The sequence below is a fragment of the Tripterygium wilfordii genome, chromosome 2 (assembly GCF_013401445.1).
Source record: "Tripterygium wilfordii isolate XIE 37 chromosome 2, ASM1340144v1, whole genome shotgun sequence".
In the NCBI taxonomy this organism is placed as follows: Eukaryota; Viridiplantae; Streptophyta; class Magnoliopsida; order Celastrales; family Celastraceae; genus Tripterygium; species Tripterygium wilfordii.
The window spans coordinates 11279573-11298694 of NC_052233.1; the positions used below are offsets into that span (position 1 = coordinate 11279573).

The following is a 19122-nucleotide window of genomic DNA, read 5'->3' on the forward strand; positions in this document are numbered from 1 at the left end:
TCAGTTATCACAAAAGAAAAAACACCGGTTTTCAAATTGCCCGGTTTGATTGTCATAAACCCGAATGAACAAAGATCCGGCCCACAGTTGAAGTGGTCTAATCAACCGGTCCAGTTTTAACAACCCTGCTCGAGCTTTGGATCGAAGGCCATAATTCGCAGGAACATTCTATGGTCTTGATATGAGGTCGTAGAGTGAAAGATTAGCCAGGTGTGCTACTGTATTTTTCTAGATTTAGATGGTACTCTGTGAACTGGGTATTAACTTGGGTGTGGTGGTTGGACGCTCAGACCCGACTCACAAGTTCCAATCTTGTGAAAGCATCCCCCATAAAGTAGGTTGTTGCTTCCCTCCCAGATGCAACGCAATGTCTTCGACCTCTCAAACTACTACTGCTCTTTATTCAAACACTGCTGTGAAACCCGGAACCAAATCCAATTGAAAAAACTCCATTGTCATATACTCAAATCCGTAAACAACCCAGAAACATTTCTCTTCAATAATCTCATAAACAGCTACGGTAAGCTAGGCAACCTAAACTATGCACGCTACGTGTTCGACGAAACTCCTCGACCAAATCCTTTCTCTTGGAACACAATCCTCTCCGCATATTCGAAATATGGGCGGCTCTCGGAAATGCAGGACCTTTTTGATCTCATGCCAAATCAAGATGGGGTGTCTTGGAACTCACTTATTTCTGGTTATGCAAGTCGGGGTTCATTTGTTATGGCGGTTAAGACTTATAATTTGATGTTGAGGAATGGAGTTAGCAATTTGAATAGGATTACATTTTCAACGATGCTTAAATTGGCATCCAGTCGAGGGCCTGTTGATTTGGGTCGGCAGATTCATGGGCAGATAGTAAAATTTGGTTTTGGGGAATATCTGTTTGTGGGCTGCCCTTTGGTGGACATGTATTGCAAAGCAGGATTAGTGTACGATGCAAAGCAAGTTTTTGATGAGATTCCAGAGAAGAATGTGGTTATGTATAATACAATGATTGATGGGCTTTTTCGGTTTGGGATGGCTGAAGATGCAGTGAGGTTGTTTAGTTACATGAATGAGAAAGATCCAATTTCATGGACAACAATGATTACAGGACTTAAAAATAATGGTTTGGAGACAGAAGCCATTGATTTATTCAGAGAGATGAGGATGGAAGGGCAGGCTATGGATCAATTTACCTTTGGAAGTGTATTGACTGCTTGTGGGGGACTTATGGCCTTGGAAGCAGGGAAGCAAATTCATGCATTTATAATTAGGACTGACCATAAGGATAATGTTTTCGTGGGTAGTGCCCTTGTTGACATGTACTGTAAATGTAGAAGCATAAGAAATGCAGAAGCAGTTTTCAAGAAAATGAAAGACAAAAATGTTGTATCCTGGACGGCAATGCTGGTGGGTTATGGCCAAAATGGTTATAGCGAGGAAGCTGTTAGGGTATTTTGTGAAAGTCAAAGGGAAGGAATTGTGCACGATGAATTTACTCTTGCAAGTGTTATTAGTGCCTGTGCGAACTTGGCAAGTTTAGAAGAGGGATCTCAATTCCATGGCCAAGCTCTGGTTTCTGGACTAATTTCTTTTATAACAGTGTCCAATGCACTTGTTACATTGTATGGTAAATGTGGGAGCTTAGAAGATAGCAGTCGACTGTTCAATGAGATGATAATTAAAGATGAAGTTTCTTGGACTGCATTGGTTTCAGGGCATGCCCAGTTTGGTAAAGCCTACGAGACTATTGATTTGTTTGAGCAAATGCTGGCTCATGGCCTGAAGCCTGATGGGATTACATTCATTGGGGTTCTTTCAGCTTGTAGTAGAGCAGGCTTGGTGGAGAAAGGGAAGCAGTACTTTGATTCCATGGTAAATGAACATGGGGTTGAACCAATTATTGATCACTACACTTGCATGATTGACCTTCTCAGCCGGGCTGGAAGGTTGGAAGAAGCCAAAGATTTTATAAATAAGATGCCTTTCCATCCCGATGCGATTGGCTGGGCCACCTTGCTCAGCTCATGTAGAATTCGTGGGAACATGGAAATTGGGAAATGGGCAGCTGTCTCTCTCATGGAATTAGAACCCCAGAACCCTGCGAGCTATATCTTACTCTCGGGCATCTATGCCGCTAAAGGAGAGTGGGGTTACGTAGCCCAATTGAGGAGAACAATGAGGGATAAAGGAGTGAGAAAGGAACCTGGTTTCAGTTGGATCAAATATAGGAGTAGAGTACACATTTTCTCAGCAGATGATCACTCGAGTCCGTTTTCAGATCAGATATATGCTGAGCTTGAAAAACTTAACCTCAAAATGATAAAGGAGGGCTATGTGCCAGACATGAATTCCGTTCTTCATGATGTTGGAGAGTCGGAGAAAATGAAGATGCTTAACCACCATAGCGAGAAGCTTGCAATCGCCTTTGGGTTGATATTTATCCCTCCTGGCCTTCCCATACGGGTGGTTAAAAATCTTAGAGTCTGCGTGGATTGCCACAATGCCACCAAGTATATTTCGAAGATCACCAAGAGAGAGATACTCGTAAGAGATTCTGTACGTTTTCATCTGTTCAAAGATGGAACATGTTCTTGTGGAGATTTCTGGTAATGAGATTCTCTTAGTGCATAAAACTGCTGCAGGGGATGCTGTAATCCGATGTTCACCTCGAAGGTGCTAATTTGATGAACATCAGACCATAGATAATGCAACTTCTGGAATGCTTGGGGGCTGCCTTAAGGAAGTAATGATTCTTGAGGAACATTCTTCATGAGGTCAAACAAAGTATCATTTTGCTCTCAAGTTTTTTGAGTGATCAACATTATTGGCAGATGCCATCTTCAAGCAGAGAGGTTAATTCAAGAAACCATGTCAAAATACATTCAAATCGCTGCAAATTTGAGCAGCATTGAGATCAGGTGCTTTCACCTTCATGTACCATAATCCATTGATTTTTTCCTTTATCTATTTCATGATTTTTCTCATATGGAAATGAACAGTTTAGACTTCATAAGAAATTTGCCTTTAATTTTTTGATGATACAAAGAGATTAAGAGAGAATGAATCAATAATTCTCAGAAGATATTCAAAGGGTCACAGAAAGACAGCAGCTTTTGAATCCTTGCAATGTAATAGGATAATGACAACCGAGAAAGTGTATAGTCTGATTAAACTTAAGTTTCGAGTCTGCTAAATACAAAAATGGGAAGCTAAGCTAGTCTTCCAATCCAGTTCCCCAAAAGGTTATACACTACAGTCAGCTTGAAACTTTCATAGTATACAATCTCAGATTTCTCTCTAACACAAACACACAATACCTTGTGAGGGTGACATGGACCAGCAATCTGAGGATTAACAACGTATAAATATACGATGAATCATGCCTCCTCGCATGTAACTTTCAGGATAACACAGTCCAAACAATGCTATTAACATCTATTCATGCGAGTAACTATATAACGCCCTTTCTCAAGATCATAGACTGTCTTCAGTTGGGGTTTTCTCCACTTCGATACAGACCATGCTACAAACATCAATATAACTAAAATGGCAATGAGCGAGAGCAGCGTGGGGGAGTCCTCACTTGTAATGGTGGCAATCCAATCAGGCTGCTCTACATCCAAGTCAGCTGTGCTTTGCAGAATAAAAGCTCCCAAAGCCCAATCAAGTGGGATGCTCCCCACCTGATTAGCAAAGCCAATTCTTTCATCATCCAAAGCAATTCCAAGGCTGTCATGAAGCATGGCAACAATATAAGCTGACGAGAAGCAATAGTGCGCCAAATCTTCCTCATTTAGTGAATTGTGTTTCTTCTTCAATTTTGACCAATCCTCTCGACAGAATTTTTGTCCAGCCATCAATATATCAGAAATACATGAACTTGAGCCTAACCCCAAAAACTCTGATGTATAGAAGAAATTTTCAGTAGCCAAAAACTTTCCCCGAAGCTCGGGTATGAAAGTTGATCCTATTTGGCAACGCTGATATGAGCATTTTTCTTTATCTTTCTGTAACAACATTAGTGCAGCAGATCTACATTCAGTGAAATTACCACTAGATTGTAGTAGCGATGGCAAAGATTCTTTCCTTCCAGCCAACGAATCTGGAGATGGTCTCCATGATTCCAAATTATTCGAATACCCTTTTGGAGTACAAGGATCTAATGATATTCCTGCCCTTAAAGGTTCAGTGGCTGAATCAAAATCTTTCAAGACAAGTGATTTCCTTAATGATTCAAATGCAACATTCTGGCCAAAATGAAGAAAGCTATGGCTATACACATTGTAATTGAAATTCCCAAACCGAACAGTGCGTAAGAACTCAGAGGGAATTGGTTCACTTGACACAAAAGTTACCTGCATTGAAGCTCCACCAAGTTCAATAATTCCAGTTGTTTGCAGAGGATCACCTCCAAGAGTACCCATTGCATAGTTTGCAACCACCCAAGCGTACAGACCCTCATCAGAGCCGGTGATCACAGTTGCCCAATCGTCCTTGAACTTGAATCCAGAAGCTCTAAGCACCCGTCTACAAGACTCCAAAATCCTCTCTTGCACGGAACCCGTCAACAATCGCATCCCAGCCGTGGCCATAAGCCTTATCTCTGTTTCCGCCCACTGCTCCCTAGGAACCTTCCCCTTCCCAAACTCCACAATCTCTTTCAAAGCCGCCGCGGCCCCATTCGGATCCTCTGCATAAGCCGATAAACCCGGATTCACCTTCATGGTCCCCAAATCGGCGTCAAATACTGCGTTCCCTTTCTCCATTCGGTACCCGAACACGTGAATACGGGTACCCGTGCTACCTCCATCAATAATAATACCATACCTTTTGGAATGGCGAGAGCTTCCGACAACAAAGAGACAGTAACAAGATACTAGAACCAGGGCGATGGCGATCAAGGCAATAATTCGAAATCTGGAGCTGGTGGGCTTGGAGTTTTTGGAGATCCAAAAAAAGTTGGTGGATCGGGTGAGCTTGAGAGGATCCATGGCGCTGTTGGGAGATTCGTTGGGTTTGGAATTGACCCGATTACGGGCATGCAATCGTCGCATCAATGGGAGGGAATCGCAGAGGGAGAGGGCTAGCTTGACGATGGTTGCCCTCCCTCTCAAAACCCGCGTACGCGCACGTTCTTTGTTACGATGACAGTTGCAAATCCAGGAATACTTCTCCGGTTCTCCCTTTATTTATTTTATTTTTCTTTCTTTCTTTTTTAAGGGCCAATTTTTATATTTAAAAGATTTTTCCACCTACAAATTTGTCAACATTTCATATAAGTTTAAACTCGAGACGTCATACTCCATGCACAAAAATTTATCATATGAGGATGGAATAAATTGAAACAAAGCCCCATGCATCACATATAATATCTGTAAACCACATGCGCGTCGATTAAGTATTGGGCTGAAACCTAATACGAAAATAATATCAAATCGCGCGCTAGAGTGAGTGTTAGAAAGGGTAAATAAGTCGCTAGAAACATATATCTATCAACTCTTGGATCTCTTCAGACCCTGAATAATCCTCATCTGTCCAAACAATTGCCTCTGCAACACTACCATATCTAGGAAAACCCAGAAGTGGTTTACAATACTTTGGGCCGGTGTATGCCTCTGGTGGTGATGAAATTGAAACCTAGCAGCCCAGCCCATGACATGACGCTGCCAAAACGGCAAGTCCTCTGTCGTTTTGTGGTTCTTTTTTATTATCGCGAATCCAAGGCCTCATCCCTGACTGCGACACAGATCTTCCGTCTTCAGCTTTTCCCTCGAGTTTTCTCCTTCTTTGCGAGATACACTGGAATTCCAACCATATTCTCACATGGTTGTTAATATCGGTACCTAACCAACTTCCTCGTATCTGTATGTGGACTGCAACTGTTCCTCTGGAGATGAACACAGAGCCGAGAGGAAAACAGACAGACAATCAGAAACCTTAAACCCCATTCCATGCTCAATAAATGGAAGCGACTCAATTTTCCTGGAAAGTTCCCTTTTTTAGCCTCCCTGTCTTCCCTCATCGTCTCCAAATCTTCTGTCTCCGTTGCTGCAAAGATAGAGTATGAACCTACCACCTGCAAGACCACAGCGGTTAACCCGAATCCAAGAGACCCCGTCAATGAAATCCTGTTGGGTTTTAGGAGCTTGGGGTTTAGAAGATTTATTGGCGGACATTATTTTCGAAGCATAATCTCTATGTTGAATCACGCTCAAGTCGATCGGATTATCGATTATTTAAGAGTTGAGGATGCGGAGTCTGCAGTGGATTTTTTCAATTTGTTGAAGGATGAGTTTGGATTTCGGCATTCGAGGGGTTCGCGATTTCTTGTATCGCATGTTTTGGCGAAAGAGAGGCGGTTGAGGGAGCTGCATTTGATTTTGAAGCAACTGCTGCAAGATGAAGGTAAAATTTGTTAGCTTTTTGAAAACAATGCTCGAACAAAGTTAAAAATTATCTTCAAATCTAGATTGGTTGAGTCGTCTTTGGTCTCAAATAGTTGAAATTCAGTAACTGATTGAAATTGTGCTTGCTTGTCTTTTTTAGTTGAAAATATACATGACCGGTAATATCAGTTGCAGTAGTATGGATTTGATATTTTTCCCTTGAAGATGTGAATGTTACTGATTCATTGTTTATAGTTTTTGTGTGATTTCTGGTAGGTTCTGGCTCAGCTCCTTCACTTTGTGAATTTCTATTGGATAGTTTCAGGGACTGGGATTCAAATGGTGTGGTGTTGGATATGTTGGCCCTTGCTTATTCAAAATCTGAAATGGTTTATGATGCCCTATTTGTTCTTGCAATGATGAAAGATTTGAACTTGCAATCTTCGATCCAAACCTATAACAGTTTGTTGTACAACTTGAGGCACAATGATATAATGTGGGATGTGTATAATGAAATAAAAGTTAGTGGGACACCCCAAAGCGAGCATACTGATTCAATATTAACAAATGGTTTGTGTTGTCAATCCCGGGTACAAGATGCAGTTTCCTTCCTGCGAAATACTGAAGGGAAGGTTTTTGGGTCTTCTGTTGTTTCCTTCAATACCATCATGTCGAAGTACTGTAAATTGGGTTTGGCAGACGTTGCAAAATCAATTTTTTGTTTGATGATTAAATATGGATTACACCCTGATGTATACAGTTACAATATTCTTATTCATGGGCTATGTGTTGCTGGTTCCATGGAAGAAGCATTAGAGTTCAAAGATGATATGGAGAAGCATGGGATAGGTCCTGATATTGTAACTTACAATATCCTTTGCAAGGGGTTTCATCTACTTGGTTTGATGAGCGGGGCTTGGAAGGTTATACAGAATATGTTACTTAAAGGGGTGAACCCTAATCTTGTTACATATACAATATTGATATGTGGGCATTGCCAGACAGGCAATATTGACGAAGGATTGAAGCTGGGCAGGGAGATGCTCTCACGGGGATTTCAGCTGAGCATAATCTCATACAGCGTGTTGATCAGCTGCTTGTGTAAAAGTGGACAGGTTGATAAAGGGTTGGAGTTATTTCATGAAATGGAAGCTAATGGCTTGAAGGCAGATCTTATAACGTATTCAATTCTCATCCATGGTCTCTGTAAACAGGGAGAAGTTCAAAGGGCTATGCAATTATATAATGAAATGTGCTCAAAAAGTATCTCTCCTAACTCATTTGCTCATGGTGCTTTTCTGTTGGGTTTTCGTGAGAAAGGGATGATATCTGATGCAAGAATGTACCTTGATGCTGTGACAATGAGCAACTTGACTCAGGATATTGTATTGTATAATATTATGATTGGCAGTTATGTAAAATTTGATGATATTGAGGAGGCTGTACGGTTATACGAACAAATAATTCGACATGGGATCACACCTACTGTGGTCACTTTTAATTCTCTTATATATGGGTTCTGCAGAACTGGAAGGGTAGCTGAGGCTAGAAGATGGATGGATACCATCAAGAGTTATGGATTGGAACCAACTGCAATAACCTACACAACTCTTATGAATGCATACAGTGAAGAAGGAAATATGGACACCGTGCTTGCGTTGCTTCAGGAGATGGAAGAAAAAGTAATCAGACCTACCCATGTCACTTACACTGTAGTAATTAAAGGACTTTGCAAACAAGGGAAGCTGCATGAATCTGTCCAATTACTGGAGGATATGCATGGTAAAGGGATTACCCCAGACCAAATCACATATAATACCATCATCCAGTGCTTCTGCAAGGTAAAAGACATGAGAAAAGCCTTTGAATTAGTGGATGAGATGTCACTGCATAACCTTGAGCCTACGCCTGCTACATATAATGTTCTCCTTAATGGCCTTTGTGTATTTGGTGACTTAAAGGGAGCGGATGGGCTGCTAATTTCTCTTCAGGAACGAAATATCAAGTTAACAAAAGTTGCTTACACCACTTTAATCAAAGCACATTGTGTGAAGGGAGATGCAAGTAGAGCAGGTGTGTTATTTCGAGAAATGGTGGAAAAGGGATTTGAAATATCAATAAGAGATTATAGTGCTGTGATCAATAGATTGTCTAAAAGGGGTTTGATAACGGAAACGAAATTCTTTCTTTCCATGATGTTATGTGATGGCGTTTCTCCTGATCAAGAAATTGGGGAAGTCCTGCTTAATGCTTTCCATCAAGGTGGTGATACCAATTCAGTTCTTGAACTACTTGGTCAGATGATCAAATTGGGCTTACTTGGTGATTGACATAGAAAGAGGTGACTCTCATAAAACATTTTCTCGTTGGTTGCTACTGAAATGAAGTAAATGAGATATAACATTACAGTTTCACACTTCGGCCACGAAAGTTGTTGAAATTGTTCTTATGAACAAATCTAACAGTTTCACATTCACTTTATATCCCTCTGGGGCAAGCACATCCATCAACGGGGATTGCATTCCAGTAGCAATTGGATACCAAGGAAGCCAAATGTGGTGCACCTTTTCGCAAATTTCTTTTCATGAAGTGGTAAAGCACCAGGATGAATACATTACCATCAGCGATACTATGAACCGGAAGATCTTCCTGCAAAAGAGATGAGAAAAAGGCTCAACAAGGAGATCTGTTGACTGTTTCGAAAGTGTTGGAGTGGGGTGTCCTGTTTTTTTACATTCTTAATGTTTGGACCTATGCAGGGCCTGGGGAGTGCAGAATAGACGAGCTGAAGATGGAAATTTAAGTTATTTGGAGCCTGGAGGCCAGGAAGCTCTAAGACGTTGAAATGAAAAGGCTAGCTAAGGTAAATACCAAAGGTGCTATGAAATAAAAAAGAGTTAAGACTGTAATGCCTTCAATTATTTTAGGTACATTTTAGGTTCCCTCTTGATAAGCTCTGAAAGCTGTGAGTGTGTGTGTAAGCTCGGGAATCTGTGTGTCTCTGTGCAGACGGAGTGCTTTCTTTAGATGTCTTTAGGCCTAAGGAAGGAGTTCATGAATCTTATTGAAGACAGATGCTGAGTTTGGGGCCTTCTGCACTTCTGATGGGTTTCTTCAACCTTGACTCCGTAGAGCGCTATTCAAAGCTTTGAGTAGTACTATACGAATGCACAAAAACACTGTGAATAAAGCATGGAAATGATTTCACGAAAAAACTCCTCTTCCATTGGAAATATATATTCAGGAACAAAAGGAAAGGAAAAGAATCTCTACTTCTGAAGAATGTTACTCCAGTCAGGTACCGTTGCTTCCAAGAGAACTCTAAATGCAGTATCATTTGAATATTATGCTTCAAAGTGCTTGCATAATTTAATTTCTTCATTTATTTTGAGGGAAGCTATATTATGATTATGGCTTCTTTTTTTTTGTTCTGAAGAACTCCTCACAAGTTACGTAAGCAGAGCACAGTTCAAGACGAGCCAGTGCATGGTTCTTGTGAAGTATTTAGTTCCGAACTTAGTACTTGGTGTTGGTTTAGCAGAGTAACCTAACCATGATTCTTTTAGTTTTTAAAACTTAAAAACACTACTGAATGTACCCTGTACCTACTTATAAGATTGCGTTTCGAGGAACGAAGGCAGTTGTGTATAATACATTTCTCAGGTGCAGCAGCTCCAGTAAGCATTGAAATTTTTTTTGTAGATGAGAAATCTCTCTCCCAATTGACAAATTGTCACAAACTGTCAATTATAGGTTACATAGACTGGGAGGAAGGAATGATATGGATGATATTTCTTTGTCTAGTTCTGGCAATGGGTATGCCTCAAAACCCTTCATGTGTTAAAGAGTACAAGTTAAGAATTATCGTGGACCCATCACTCCTGCAATGAGACAAACATTACAACTAAATCTTTTCTTTCCATTTAGAATGAGAATCTCTGCTTCAAACGTAATCGTTTTGTGTAGAATTAGCTGCTAATTAATTGTTTCATCTGCCACACCTGCTAAACCAGAATTAATGATTAGAGAGTTATCGACCAACAAAAAATCTTTGGTTGGGATGGTGAAGTTGACTGTGATGACACCTTGCAAATGCGGGAAAGGTGGGATGTTGTAAGTTGACTCCTACGCTCAACAGTTTCACTGTATGCTAAAGATGCAAAACTTATTAGCTTTGAAAAAAATCTGTACCCCTTTTTGTACATATAAAGGATGGCACCTTTAGGTGATCAAATGTAATCCGTGAACAATAATAGTGGGTGAATGCTTTAACAGAGTGTGGACTAAAAGCCATTTCTATACCTAATATGACAATAGAGTAGTGTTTTAATCAAAATTTTAGTGACATTAATTCACTAAATTAGTCAGCACACAGTTTATTATAATTGAAGCTAATAGATTTGTTATTCGATCCCAATAATCCATTATGAACAAGTATCACATCCAGAAATCCATAAGCATCTGTCATAAGGTTGTGAATCATTTGACAGAATTTAAAAATATACTCAAATTGGGTTTGCTTAAAAATCAAGTGGCATATTATAATCTAAAGTGAAATCCACATTTCACCAACCAACTTTAGGTATGGCAATGGCACAACCCTTAATTTATAAATCCCAAACCTTTTACAGGCCATCATACCCAACTTTCTATCTACCTAATTTAATAGCCAAAACCTTTTTTCTTGTCTTCTCCAGAATGATGTCTAGAGCAACAGTAAGAAAACAAATTCTGGAGAAGAACCAAAGTTATAAAGATAGAGAAAAAGAAAAGTCCAGCCAGAGCTTATTGTCCAGACACCTCAAGAAAATTTACCCAATTGGGCTCCATAAAAGCTGTTCATCCTCTTTATCCTTATCATCCATATCATTATCATTGTCACAGAACTCGAACGATTCTTCAATTGCAGATTCTACTTCAGCGCTGGATCAGAAGATATCATTCGCGCTTCGCCTGATTGCACCACCTGAAAGAAGGGAATTCTCAGTGGCGAAAAGTTTCCAACATCAACAACAGCAGCAGCAGCAGCAACAACAACTTGTTGGTCAGGATTCTAGTGATGAGGAGTTGAGGAGGTGTAACTGGATTACAAAGAACAGTGGTAAGGGATTTTACGCGGAATTGTGTTTAACAAGTTACGTAGACATTATTAACATATGAATTTCGATGCAGAAAAAGTTTACGTATCATTTCATGATGAACATTGGGGAGTTCCTGTTTATGATGACAAGTAAGTCACTCACAATCACTAACTGATTATGTCCATGCTAAGCTTTACTCAAGTCGTGATTTCTGAAACAGTCAATTGTTCGAGCTGCTTGCGCTGTGTGGTATGTTGATGGACTACAACTGGACTGAAATTCTAAAAAGGAGAGAACTTTTCAGGTAATTCTCACACAATCTTTCAATAACATTACATATATCCTGCATTGTTTGATTAGATTTCCGAAATCATTACAACGATCTTAGAGAAACGTTTGCTGGATTCGATCCTGGAGTCGTGGCCAAAATGGGAGAGAATGAGATCACAGATATAGCAGCAAATAAGGCAATCATGTTGGCTGAGAGCAGAGTGAGGTGCATAGTAGACAATGCCAAATGCATAGTAAAGGTAATTAGTTACTTTCTTCGAAAGCACATTTGATTATTTGTGATAATATCGGTAGATAAACTCCGATTGCCTGAACGCAGGTCATGAGGGAATTCGGATCCTTCAGTGGATATATGTGGGGTTTTGTGAATTACAAGCCAACTCTGAACAGATACAAGTACCCAAGAAACGTTCCTCTGAGAAGTCCAAAGGCAGAGGCCATAAGCAGAGACTTACTTAAACGAGGATTCCGGTTTGTCGGACCGGTGATTGTGTATTCATTCATGCAAGCTGCAGGATTGACTATTGATCATCTGGTTGATTGTTTTAGGTACAGTGAATGTGTGAGCCTTGCAGAAAGACCATGGAGGCATATCTAACATTAATCTCTACAAAAATGGTGTTTTTGTATTTTTTGACATCAATATATTTATTCCCCTATTTGGGATTTGAAGCTTCTATAATTGTTTCTGGTATGCTAGAATTTTCACTATCTTCTCTGTTCTGTTTGCTGCAAGTTAATTTGGTTTGGTGAAAGGGAGTCATGACACAAAACTCACATAGTGGGTGGGGTCAGGAACATATAGGATATACGTAGATTTTACCCCTTAAATACGCACACACACAGAAATGCTCAAGTGCGGACGTCCGTAACTTATATAGTTACAGACTCCGCTTTTTGAGCTGTTCTGAAAGTTAAATAATAAGTGGGCCCTAATAGTTCAAAAAACAGCAAAGTCTGTAACTTTATAAGTTACAAACGTCCGCACCTGAGCATTACTCTATATATATATATACGATGTTTAATATAACAACCAACTACAAAATGTTCAATTTGAGTCATAACTACTACCTTTAGGGCAAAACCGTCACCAAAGCCCCAACAAAGTACATAGTTAGAGAAGACCATTTCTAATAATGCTTATGCTTATCAACAATGGTATTTGCCTCCTACTTGAAGCAAAAGAAAAGCAAGGATTCAAAATTTGTAATTGGTCATATGATTATCCACTTTGGTCAAATGCTCTCCCAAAATCAAATCTTCAATTTTGACCAATCACCCCAAAAAAACAATAAATAAATAAATAAAACGCGTGCACTAATCGGTACATTACATGTTTTACCTTTTCCAACTCTATTAATCTCAACTCTGAAGTTGATGTAGTGATCTGGAGCTTTCCCTTATCCCACATCGGAAGAGTGGGAGCGAGCTTTGCGCCATATATGCGCAAGGCTTGCCTTAACCCATCAGCCAAGGTTTTCGGGCCAACCCTTTGGGTTCGGTTCTGGGCCTTGGTTACAGTCGACCCATGCGTATGTGGGTGCGGGCTGGGCCTTGGATGCTGGTTTGCATCAGAAGTCAAAGCAAAAAATATCATTTTCAACCATGATAGAACAACCATGGCTGCCACTAAATGACAACAGCATTTTTACTACTGTAACTTAGTGGAAGCTGCCAAATAACAGACACCATTGATAGAACTATTGAAGACAGATGCTTGGATCCTTCCTTTTCTTCTACAAATGTAAAGCAGTCAAACCAGAATTGGCTTGGTCATCAAGGAATCAAAGCCTATATATAAGACCCAATTCAACCAAAAGAGATGCAGAACACAAGAAATACAATATTTCTTGAGACGAGTGATTGTTGATTCCAAACAGTGTTAATTTAAGATGGGTAAGGGTAAGAAAGTGGTGAAGCCTTCTTCAATCTTGAAATCATTAGCTTCCTTCTTCTTTGCCTCTGGTGATGGTGGAAGCAAATCAAGTAGGAGGAAGAGTAATAGTGTACTACTGGCACCCAATCTTAGGCCAGAGGAAGCCATAGCTGCTGCTTCAAAGCATTTCTCTAATAAAGTTTCGATTGGTCATTGACTACTTGCTTCAGTACTATCAACTATGTAGTCAAATTTGCTGTATAAATATTTTAATTTGCCATTTTTGTATTTGTTCCAGAGTAGGATTGTGATCTCGAACTATTTATCCAAATGGGCTATACAAAAACTACTGATATAACCGATCGGTCAGTCAATGAACCAACCGATAACTGAAATAACCTACAGTAACCGACGTTAAATTCATGTCAAAAAATTGGAAAAAACCAACCGTTTTCCCCCTATCCGTTGCCTCTCTCGGCATATTTCAACCAGTTGAAGTACTCCCTCTCTCTTTACTTCTCCAGAAATACAATATTTCCTTGAACTGCAAAAGTAAACATAAGAACAACATCAGACAATACAATCAAGTCCAACCAGTATGTATATTTAACATATGATGTTCTTCCATACCGTTTTAGTTTCATTACTTTTGGCAGATTTTGGAGCCACAATTTGCCATGAACCCTCATCAATTTCCTTCACATCATCTTCCACACTCCTTTTGTTTTCTTTTTCAAGAACCCATGGACCCAAATCTGCAATCTCCTCCTTGTCCCTCCTGGCTTTACAAGACTTATTGTTCTTCTTCTTCTTCCTGTGCATCAACTTCATTTCTTGAAATCTAGTGGTGAATATGCACAGAATCTTGAATAGAAAATAAACCCATAAAAGGGCAAACAATAATGGCAAGACTAGAAGGAAAATCAATGGAAGAAAAACTAAGGCCAAGAGAATAAGTAGGAGGAGAAAAGGCAGGAGAAGAAACAGAGTAACAGAGATTCTTAGTAGCAGAGGCATGTTTTGGAGATGATGAAAACTGTTTTTTTCCTGATACTCAGAGTTCCTATCTAGATTGCGTGATTGGAAATACTTGCCTTTTATTTAGCACGTGTCGATGAGATTCACTTCTAGTTCGGGTGGAAACTTGTGCAGGTTTACGACTCCTAATTTGAACACATATCGAATGTTTAAAAAGTAAATTCGTATTATCCTTCTCTCGACTATCAAAAAAAGAAATTCACTTTGGGTAAAGAGAGTCATTCTTGTAGTTGTCAATGATGGGTGTATTTGGGTTCGTGAAATTCAATTCTTTTTAGAAATAAGAGTTTTTCTTTTTTTGTAATTGTCAATGATAGGTGTACTTTAGTTTGCGGAATCTAGTTATTTAGAAAATGAGAGTTTTTCTTTTACCAACAATTCCTATGTTTGGTTGTTAAAATCTTGGAAATGTAGAATTTCAAGAAAAATTGGAATTCTTCGAAAAGAGTAATTGTCATTTCGTTTCAAAAAAAGATTAATCATCCTTAAAAGATTGAGAATCCAAGTTTATTTTTAATTAAATATCTATAATTTATTTTTGAAAAACATAATTTCAACAAAATCCTTTTATTTTATTATTTTCATTTTCATTTTTATTATCTTTTAATTTAGATATTCAAATTAAAATGTTATTTTTTAATTTAAATAATCATAGAATGAAAAATAATTGTGTCATATTTTTTTGTGTGTGATATATTATTTTAAACTATATATATAATAATAAGGATATCTCAATAATCTAAACATTATTTTATTATAATTTTTATACCAAGAAAATCAATAATGTCAATAATCATTGGAAAAACACAAACCGCTTAAAAAAATCTGAATTGTAACTGTTAGGAGGATGTAGGTTTCATGGGCCAGGCTTGAGCAAAAAGGCCGAAACTAAATTTCTGACCGGGCTTAAACCTGTTCGTGGCAAAGCCCATGTGAACAACGTGAGGTTACATCCTGTCATACACTTGACAAGTTGGAACCAACTCCCTGTCACGTGAATCCCACGGCTCACTCTGGCCCACCAACAACAACACACATGACACGCATTCTGCCTCTTCTTTTGACACGTATTCTATGTTTAGTGGACCAACACGGTCCCACATATGTTGGAATTCTTTGTTTTTGTCTCTAATTGGCCTGATTAAACGACTTCACGGAAATATATTGAGCTCGACCACAGGATATTCTTTCTTCTCTTTCGCACCGGTTACTACACCCACTACCGCGAGTCTCGAAATTTCAGAAGCCATTTGGCAGAGCCGGAATCGTAGCTCAAACCCCCCCGTGGTCCTTCGCCGGAGAAAAAAACAATCCAATCACAAATCATTTCGTGTTGGTCGCAGATTAGACAACATTAGTTCCTCTTTCAATCTCGAAATTTCGATTTCTTACCTCCCTGTTCTTGTATCGGCGTGATTTGGACGAGGAGATGAGAGGAGGGAAGAGCAGCTTAGAAGAGGAAGCGTATGATGACGAAGAGTTCTCCGTCAGAAAAGATGGACCTTCTTCCAATTCTACTGCAACTTCTAACAGCACTCACCCGGCCAAAGGTATGTAGTATGTGTGAATTTTATTTCATTTGTTCTCTTATTAGATCCATGTGTTTGTCATAATCTTTCGCATACAATTTTGGATGAATTGTTGACATGATGCGTGGTGTTTGGATTTGGAGGCAGATGCGAAAAACAGTGATAAATCCAATGCTTTTCGATCAAAACATTCAGTCACTGAGCAACGAAGAAGGAGCAAAATCAATGAGAGGTGTTCTAATTCTTCAATATTACTACTGCTTTCTTTTTGAGTTTGAATCGAGTAACAGTTAGCAAAATCAACACTTTGATGATAATGATGTAGGAGAGAATTAGTCTTAGTGGAGATCGTGACCTACATCAGATTAAATAGTAGTATGATCGGAGGGGAGATTGATAGGAAGGAAGCTAACCCATACCGTGAAACTTGATAACATTAGCACAAGTGTAAATGTCTTGCCTCATATCAACCTTTTTCCAGTTCTGGTTGTCAAGATTGGTGGTGGCGCCTTTGCTTAAGCTAGTTGATGCTGTTTCAGTTAAATTAAACAGACTTCATTTTTTAAGATTTTTGTCTGAATATGAATAAGCATTCAAAGACTAGTCATGGAATTGTTATCTTGATATAGCGTGATGAACATGTTTCTTTCAGATTTCAGATTTTGAGAGATCTGATACCCTACAGTGACCAGAAAAGAGACACGGCATCTTTTCTGTTAGAGGTATTTCTATTAAGTTTAATTTAGCTGAGAAACTATATTGCTTATAATTTATTGACCGGAAATCAGCTTTATCATGCAGGTTATCCAGTATGTTCAATATCTTCAAGAAAAGGTTCAGAAGTATGAGGGTTCGAACACAGGGTATCCAGAGCCTACAAAGCTGATGCCATGGGTAAGATAGTAGAAGTAACTAAGATTGACATTTTTACAAATTTATCCCTTGATTTCACATGTTGCAGACTATAGCCGAGATGCATTCTAACATACTTCTTTGATAACTTGATTGGCAAGAAAAATTAGAAAATAAAATAAGAAAGAAGAACAAAAGACCAATATCCCACCTAATCTTGTCGAATTATCTCCTTTATATTTTGATCTAACTTGTGCTAATTCTAATGTTGATACCCTCTTCATTAAGCTTTTGGCATGGGGTTTGTCAAAGTAGTTTGCCTTTGGATTTATCTGGATATGCTACTCCATTGCCTTCTAGTAGACCTCTCACCTTAACATATTTTCCTGCTTGAAACAGAGAAATAGTCGCTGGCACAATCCGAGTTTTGTTGGTCACCCACAAGCTATAAAAAACAGTCCTGGTCCAGGGTCAGAGTACCCAGTGAAGTTTGACAAGAACAACGTTACTGTTACTCCCAACATGGTAGATGGTGACCCTAGCAAAGCAATAGATCGCCAATCTGAGTTGGCAAACAAGGGAGTGCCTCTGCCCTTGGCTTTGCAGGGGAACATGCCCGCTGTCAGAAGTGCTGGTGTGCTGGCACATCCTCCTTATAGCCTAGTCTCTGATACAGAATCAAAAGAGTGTCCTCTCCGCGGTGGTATGCTAACCCAACAGGATGAGCTGACAATTGAAGGGGGGACAATTAGAATCTCAAGTGTTTACTCCCAAGGGTGGGTACTTTACTATTGTTGCTTCATTGTGCAGTAGTTTCATAGCAGACATTACTGTGTCTGCGTCTTATCTTGAAACTTTAAGACTCTCTTTGTTATTGCAGTGAAACGTTCTTTTTTTGGTAGTATGGTTTAAAGTAAAGATATTGTTGGGGTGAGTTTCTATTGGTGGAAGTTGTAATGTACGATTGGAACTCTAGCCTAAAAGAAGTAGAACAAAAGAGCGCAGAAGTTTAGGATGGAAGTCTTTTTTTTTCCTTCCTGATCTTCAAGTGTCATGTATGTTCCTCATGTCAGAGTTGTGATAGCTTACCAATTGTCAAGTTGAATGGGTATGGATAATGTACCCATGTCCTTTTGTCTGCATCCTGATAGTTGCTGCTTTGAGATGGTTATCATTCAATTGGGAATACTTTGTAAATTATTACCAGGTCAGGCTTTTGGTTGTTTCTTTATATGTTCTAGGAACAACATTGACTTGTATTGCATTGTGATGCTGGTTGTTTTGTTACCATACCAATGCTTAGTTGTTCAGGCAACAGCTACGTTTTCGTTTATACTAATGTGTAGCTTATGGGAAACCAGGTTGTTCGAAGCTCTAACTCAAGCTCTACATAGTACTGGTGTAGACCTGTCGCGAGCCAATATCTCAGTTCAGATTGATCTTGGTAAGCGTGCAAATGGAGGACTGAGTTCTGGAACATCTGCTGCTAAGGTATGAAATGGGTTACTAGACTTCTAAGATTTATCTTTGAGGAGGTTGGGATGGTTTAGCTCGGCCCTCATTTGTTTCTGTCTTTCTTCTCGTGAGTGTTCATTATACTCTCTTCATTGCTTTCCAGGATCCTCATAATCCCACCTCCAGCAATGTTGCAATGACACATCTCAAGGATATGCGCAGCACGGAGGACTCAGACCAAGCTCAAAAGCGTTTGAAGACGTAGACATAAGAGGAGTATGGCTCCTCTGTATTTTTTTTTTCTTTTCCTGTTTCTTTAGTTCAGTCCTCTGGTTTCTGTACATGTTTGCTTGCTTCCCTCCCTGCTTTAGGCTTTCAATGGCATCTTATAGTGTTTCATATGGTACATGTCGAGGCTTTCCCAAAAATTATTTGGTTATTGGAGTTTCTTGGTTGGTTTATTTGCCCGGATGCCTATATCGCATGCAAGGTTTTTAGAGCAGATGACTATCGTGTGGGGTACTTTTTTTCCTCAGTCACTTCCCACCTACATGAGACATGGCATGGCAGCAACACACATGAAATGCTGCCAAAGAAAACTAGAAAAAAAGAAGGTAGGCATA

The 19122-nt window shown here is 39.3% G+C and overlaps 6 protein-coding genes across 11 annotated transcripts; 4 read left to right on the forward strand and 2 right to left on the reverse strand.

Annotated features, from left to right (window-relative positions):
* Positions 1-98: 98 nt before the first annotated feature.
* On the forward strand, positions 99-2977 carry LOC120008849 (putative pentatricopeptide repeat-containing protein At1g68930). The gene has a single exon (XM_038859208.1). It carries the CDS (start codon positions 358-360, stop codon positions 2599-2601), a length of 2244 nt encoding a protein of 747 aa, XP_038715136.1. The 5' UTR covers positions 99-357; the 3' UTR covers positions 2602-2977.
* Positions 2978-3102: 125 nt separating this feature from the next.
* On the reverse strand, positions 3103-5171 carry LOC120008883 (probable apyrase 6). Its single transcript, XM_038859259.1, has one exon. The coding sequence runs from the start codon at positions 5043-5045 to the stop codon at positions 3420-3422; it is 1626 nt and encodes a 541-aa protein (XP_038715187.1). The 5' UTR covers positions 5046-5171; the 3' UTR covers positions 3103-3419.
* Positions 5172-5619: 448 nt separating this feature from the next.
* On the forward strand, positions 5620-10080 carry LOC120004825 (putative pentatricopeptide repeat-containing protein At1g13630). Of its 5 annotated transcripts, XR_005469652.1 has the most exons (3): positions 5620-6396; positions 6654-9240; positions 9387-10080. XR_005469652.1 is itself a non-coding variant. In XM_038854141.1 (2 exons), exons 1-2 carry the CDS (start codon positions 5943-5945, stop codon positions 8705-8707), a joined length of 2508 nt encoding a protein of 835 aa, XP_038710069.1. In that variant the 5' UTR covers positions 5620-5942; the 3' UTR covers positions 8708-10080. The 5 variants fall into 5 exon arrangements, 4 of the variants coding, with proteins under 4 accessions (XP_038710069.1, XP_038710080.1, XP_038710086.1 ...); XM_038854141.1 differs by having other exon boundaries at positions 6654-10080; XM_038854152.1 differs by having other exon boundaries at positions 6258-6396; positions 6633-10080.
* Positions 10081-11007: 927 nt separating this feature from the next.
* LOC119981886 (DNA-3-methyladenine glycosylase) lies at positions 11008-12426 on the forward strand. Its single transcript, XM_038825026.1, has 5 exons — positions 11008-11478; positions 11550-11607; positions 11679-11762; positions 11847-11988; positions 12069-12426. The coding sequence occupies exons 1-5, from the start codon at positions 11076-11078 to the stop codon at positions 12345-12347; spliced, it is 966 nt and encodes a 321-aa protein (XP_038680954.1). The 5' UTR covers positions 11008-11075; the 3' UTR covers positions 12348-12426.
* A 951-nt stretch (positions 12427-13377) lies between these two features.
* On the reverse strand, positions 13378-14892 carry LOC119981518. Its single transcript, XM_038824675.1, has 2 exons — positions 14256-14892; positions 13378-14169 (listed from the first exon to the last, which is right to left on the reverse strand). The coding sequence occupies exons 1-2, from the start codon at positions 14640-14642 to the stop codon at positions 14110-14112; spliced, it is 447 nt and encodes a 148-aa protein (XP_038680603.1). The 5' UTR covers positions 14643-14892; the 3' UTR covers positions 13378-14109.
* A 994-nt stretch (positions 14893-15886) lies between these two features.
* Positions 15887-18962, forward strand: LOC120015855 (transcription factor BIM2-like). 2 transcript variants are annotated; one of them, XM_038868357.1, is made up of 7 exons: positions 15887-16213; positions 16336-16424; positions 16845-16914; positions 16994-17086; positions 17444-17820; positions 18406-18535; positions 18663-18962. In XM_038868357.1, exons 1-7 carry the CDS (start codon positions 16130-16132, stop codon positions 18762-18764), a joined length of 945 nt encoding a protein of 314 aa, XP_038724285.1. In that variant the 5' UTR covers positions 15887-16129; the 3' UTR covers positions 18765-18962. The 2 variants fall into 2 exon arrangements, with proteins under 2 accessions (XP_038724285.1, XP_038724279.1); XM_038868351.1 differs by having other exon boundaries at positions 15891-16213; positions 16340-16424.
* The last annotated feature ends 160 nt before the right edge of the window (positions 18963-19122 follow it).

Bases quoted from the DNA above. Each gene is read 5' to 3' on its own strand.
- LOC120015855 (XM_038868351.1), top strand. From the start codon at position 16,093: ATGAGAGGAGGGAAGAGCAGCTTAGAAGAGGAAGCGTATGATGACGAA. The intron at 16,214-16,339 runs GTATGTAGTATG...ATTTGGAGGCAG, and splicing joins CAGCACTCACCCGGCCAAAG to ATGCGAAAAACAGTGATAAA. The intron at 17,087-17,443 runs GTAAGATAGTAG...TGCTTGAAACAG, and splicing joins CTACAAAGCTGATGCCATGG to AGAAATAGTCGCTGGCACAA.
- LOC120008883 (XM_038859259.1), bottom strand. From the start codon at position 5,045: ATGCGACGATTGCATGCCCGTAATCGGGTCAATTCCAAACCCAACGAA.
- LOC119981886 (XM_038825026.1), top strand. From the start codon at position 11,076: ATGATGTCTAGAGCAACAGTAAGAAAACAAATTCTGGAGAAGAACCAA. The intron at 11,479-11,549 runs GTAAGGGATTTT...ATTTCGATGCAG, and splicing joins CTGGATTACAAAGAACAGTG to AAAAAGTTTACGTATCATTT. The intron at 11,989-12,068 runs GTAATTAGTTAC...GCCTGAACGCAG, and splicing joins ATGCCAAATGCATAGTAAAG to GTCATGAGGGAATTCGGATC.
- LOC119981518 (XM_038824675.1), bottom strand. From the start codon at position 14,642: ATGCCTCTGCTACTAAGAATCTCTGTTACTCTGTTTCTTCTCCTGCCT. The intron at 14,170-14,255 runs GTATGGAAGAAC...TTACTTTTGCAG, and splicing joins AAAGTAATGAAACTAAAACG to TTCAAGGAAATATTGTATTT.
- LOC120008849 (XM_038859208.1), top strand. From the start codon at position 358: ATGCAACGCAATGTCTTCGACCTCTCAAACTACTACTGCTCTTTATTC.
- LOC120004825 (XM_038854141.1), top strand. From the start codon at position 5,943: ATGCTCAATAAATGGAAGCGACTCAATTTTCCTGGAAAGTTCCCTTTT. The intron at 6,397-6,653 runs GTAAAATTTGTT...GATTTCTGGTAG, and splicing joins GCAACTGCTGCAAGATGAAG to GTTCTGGCTCAGCTCCTTCA.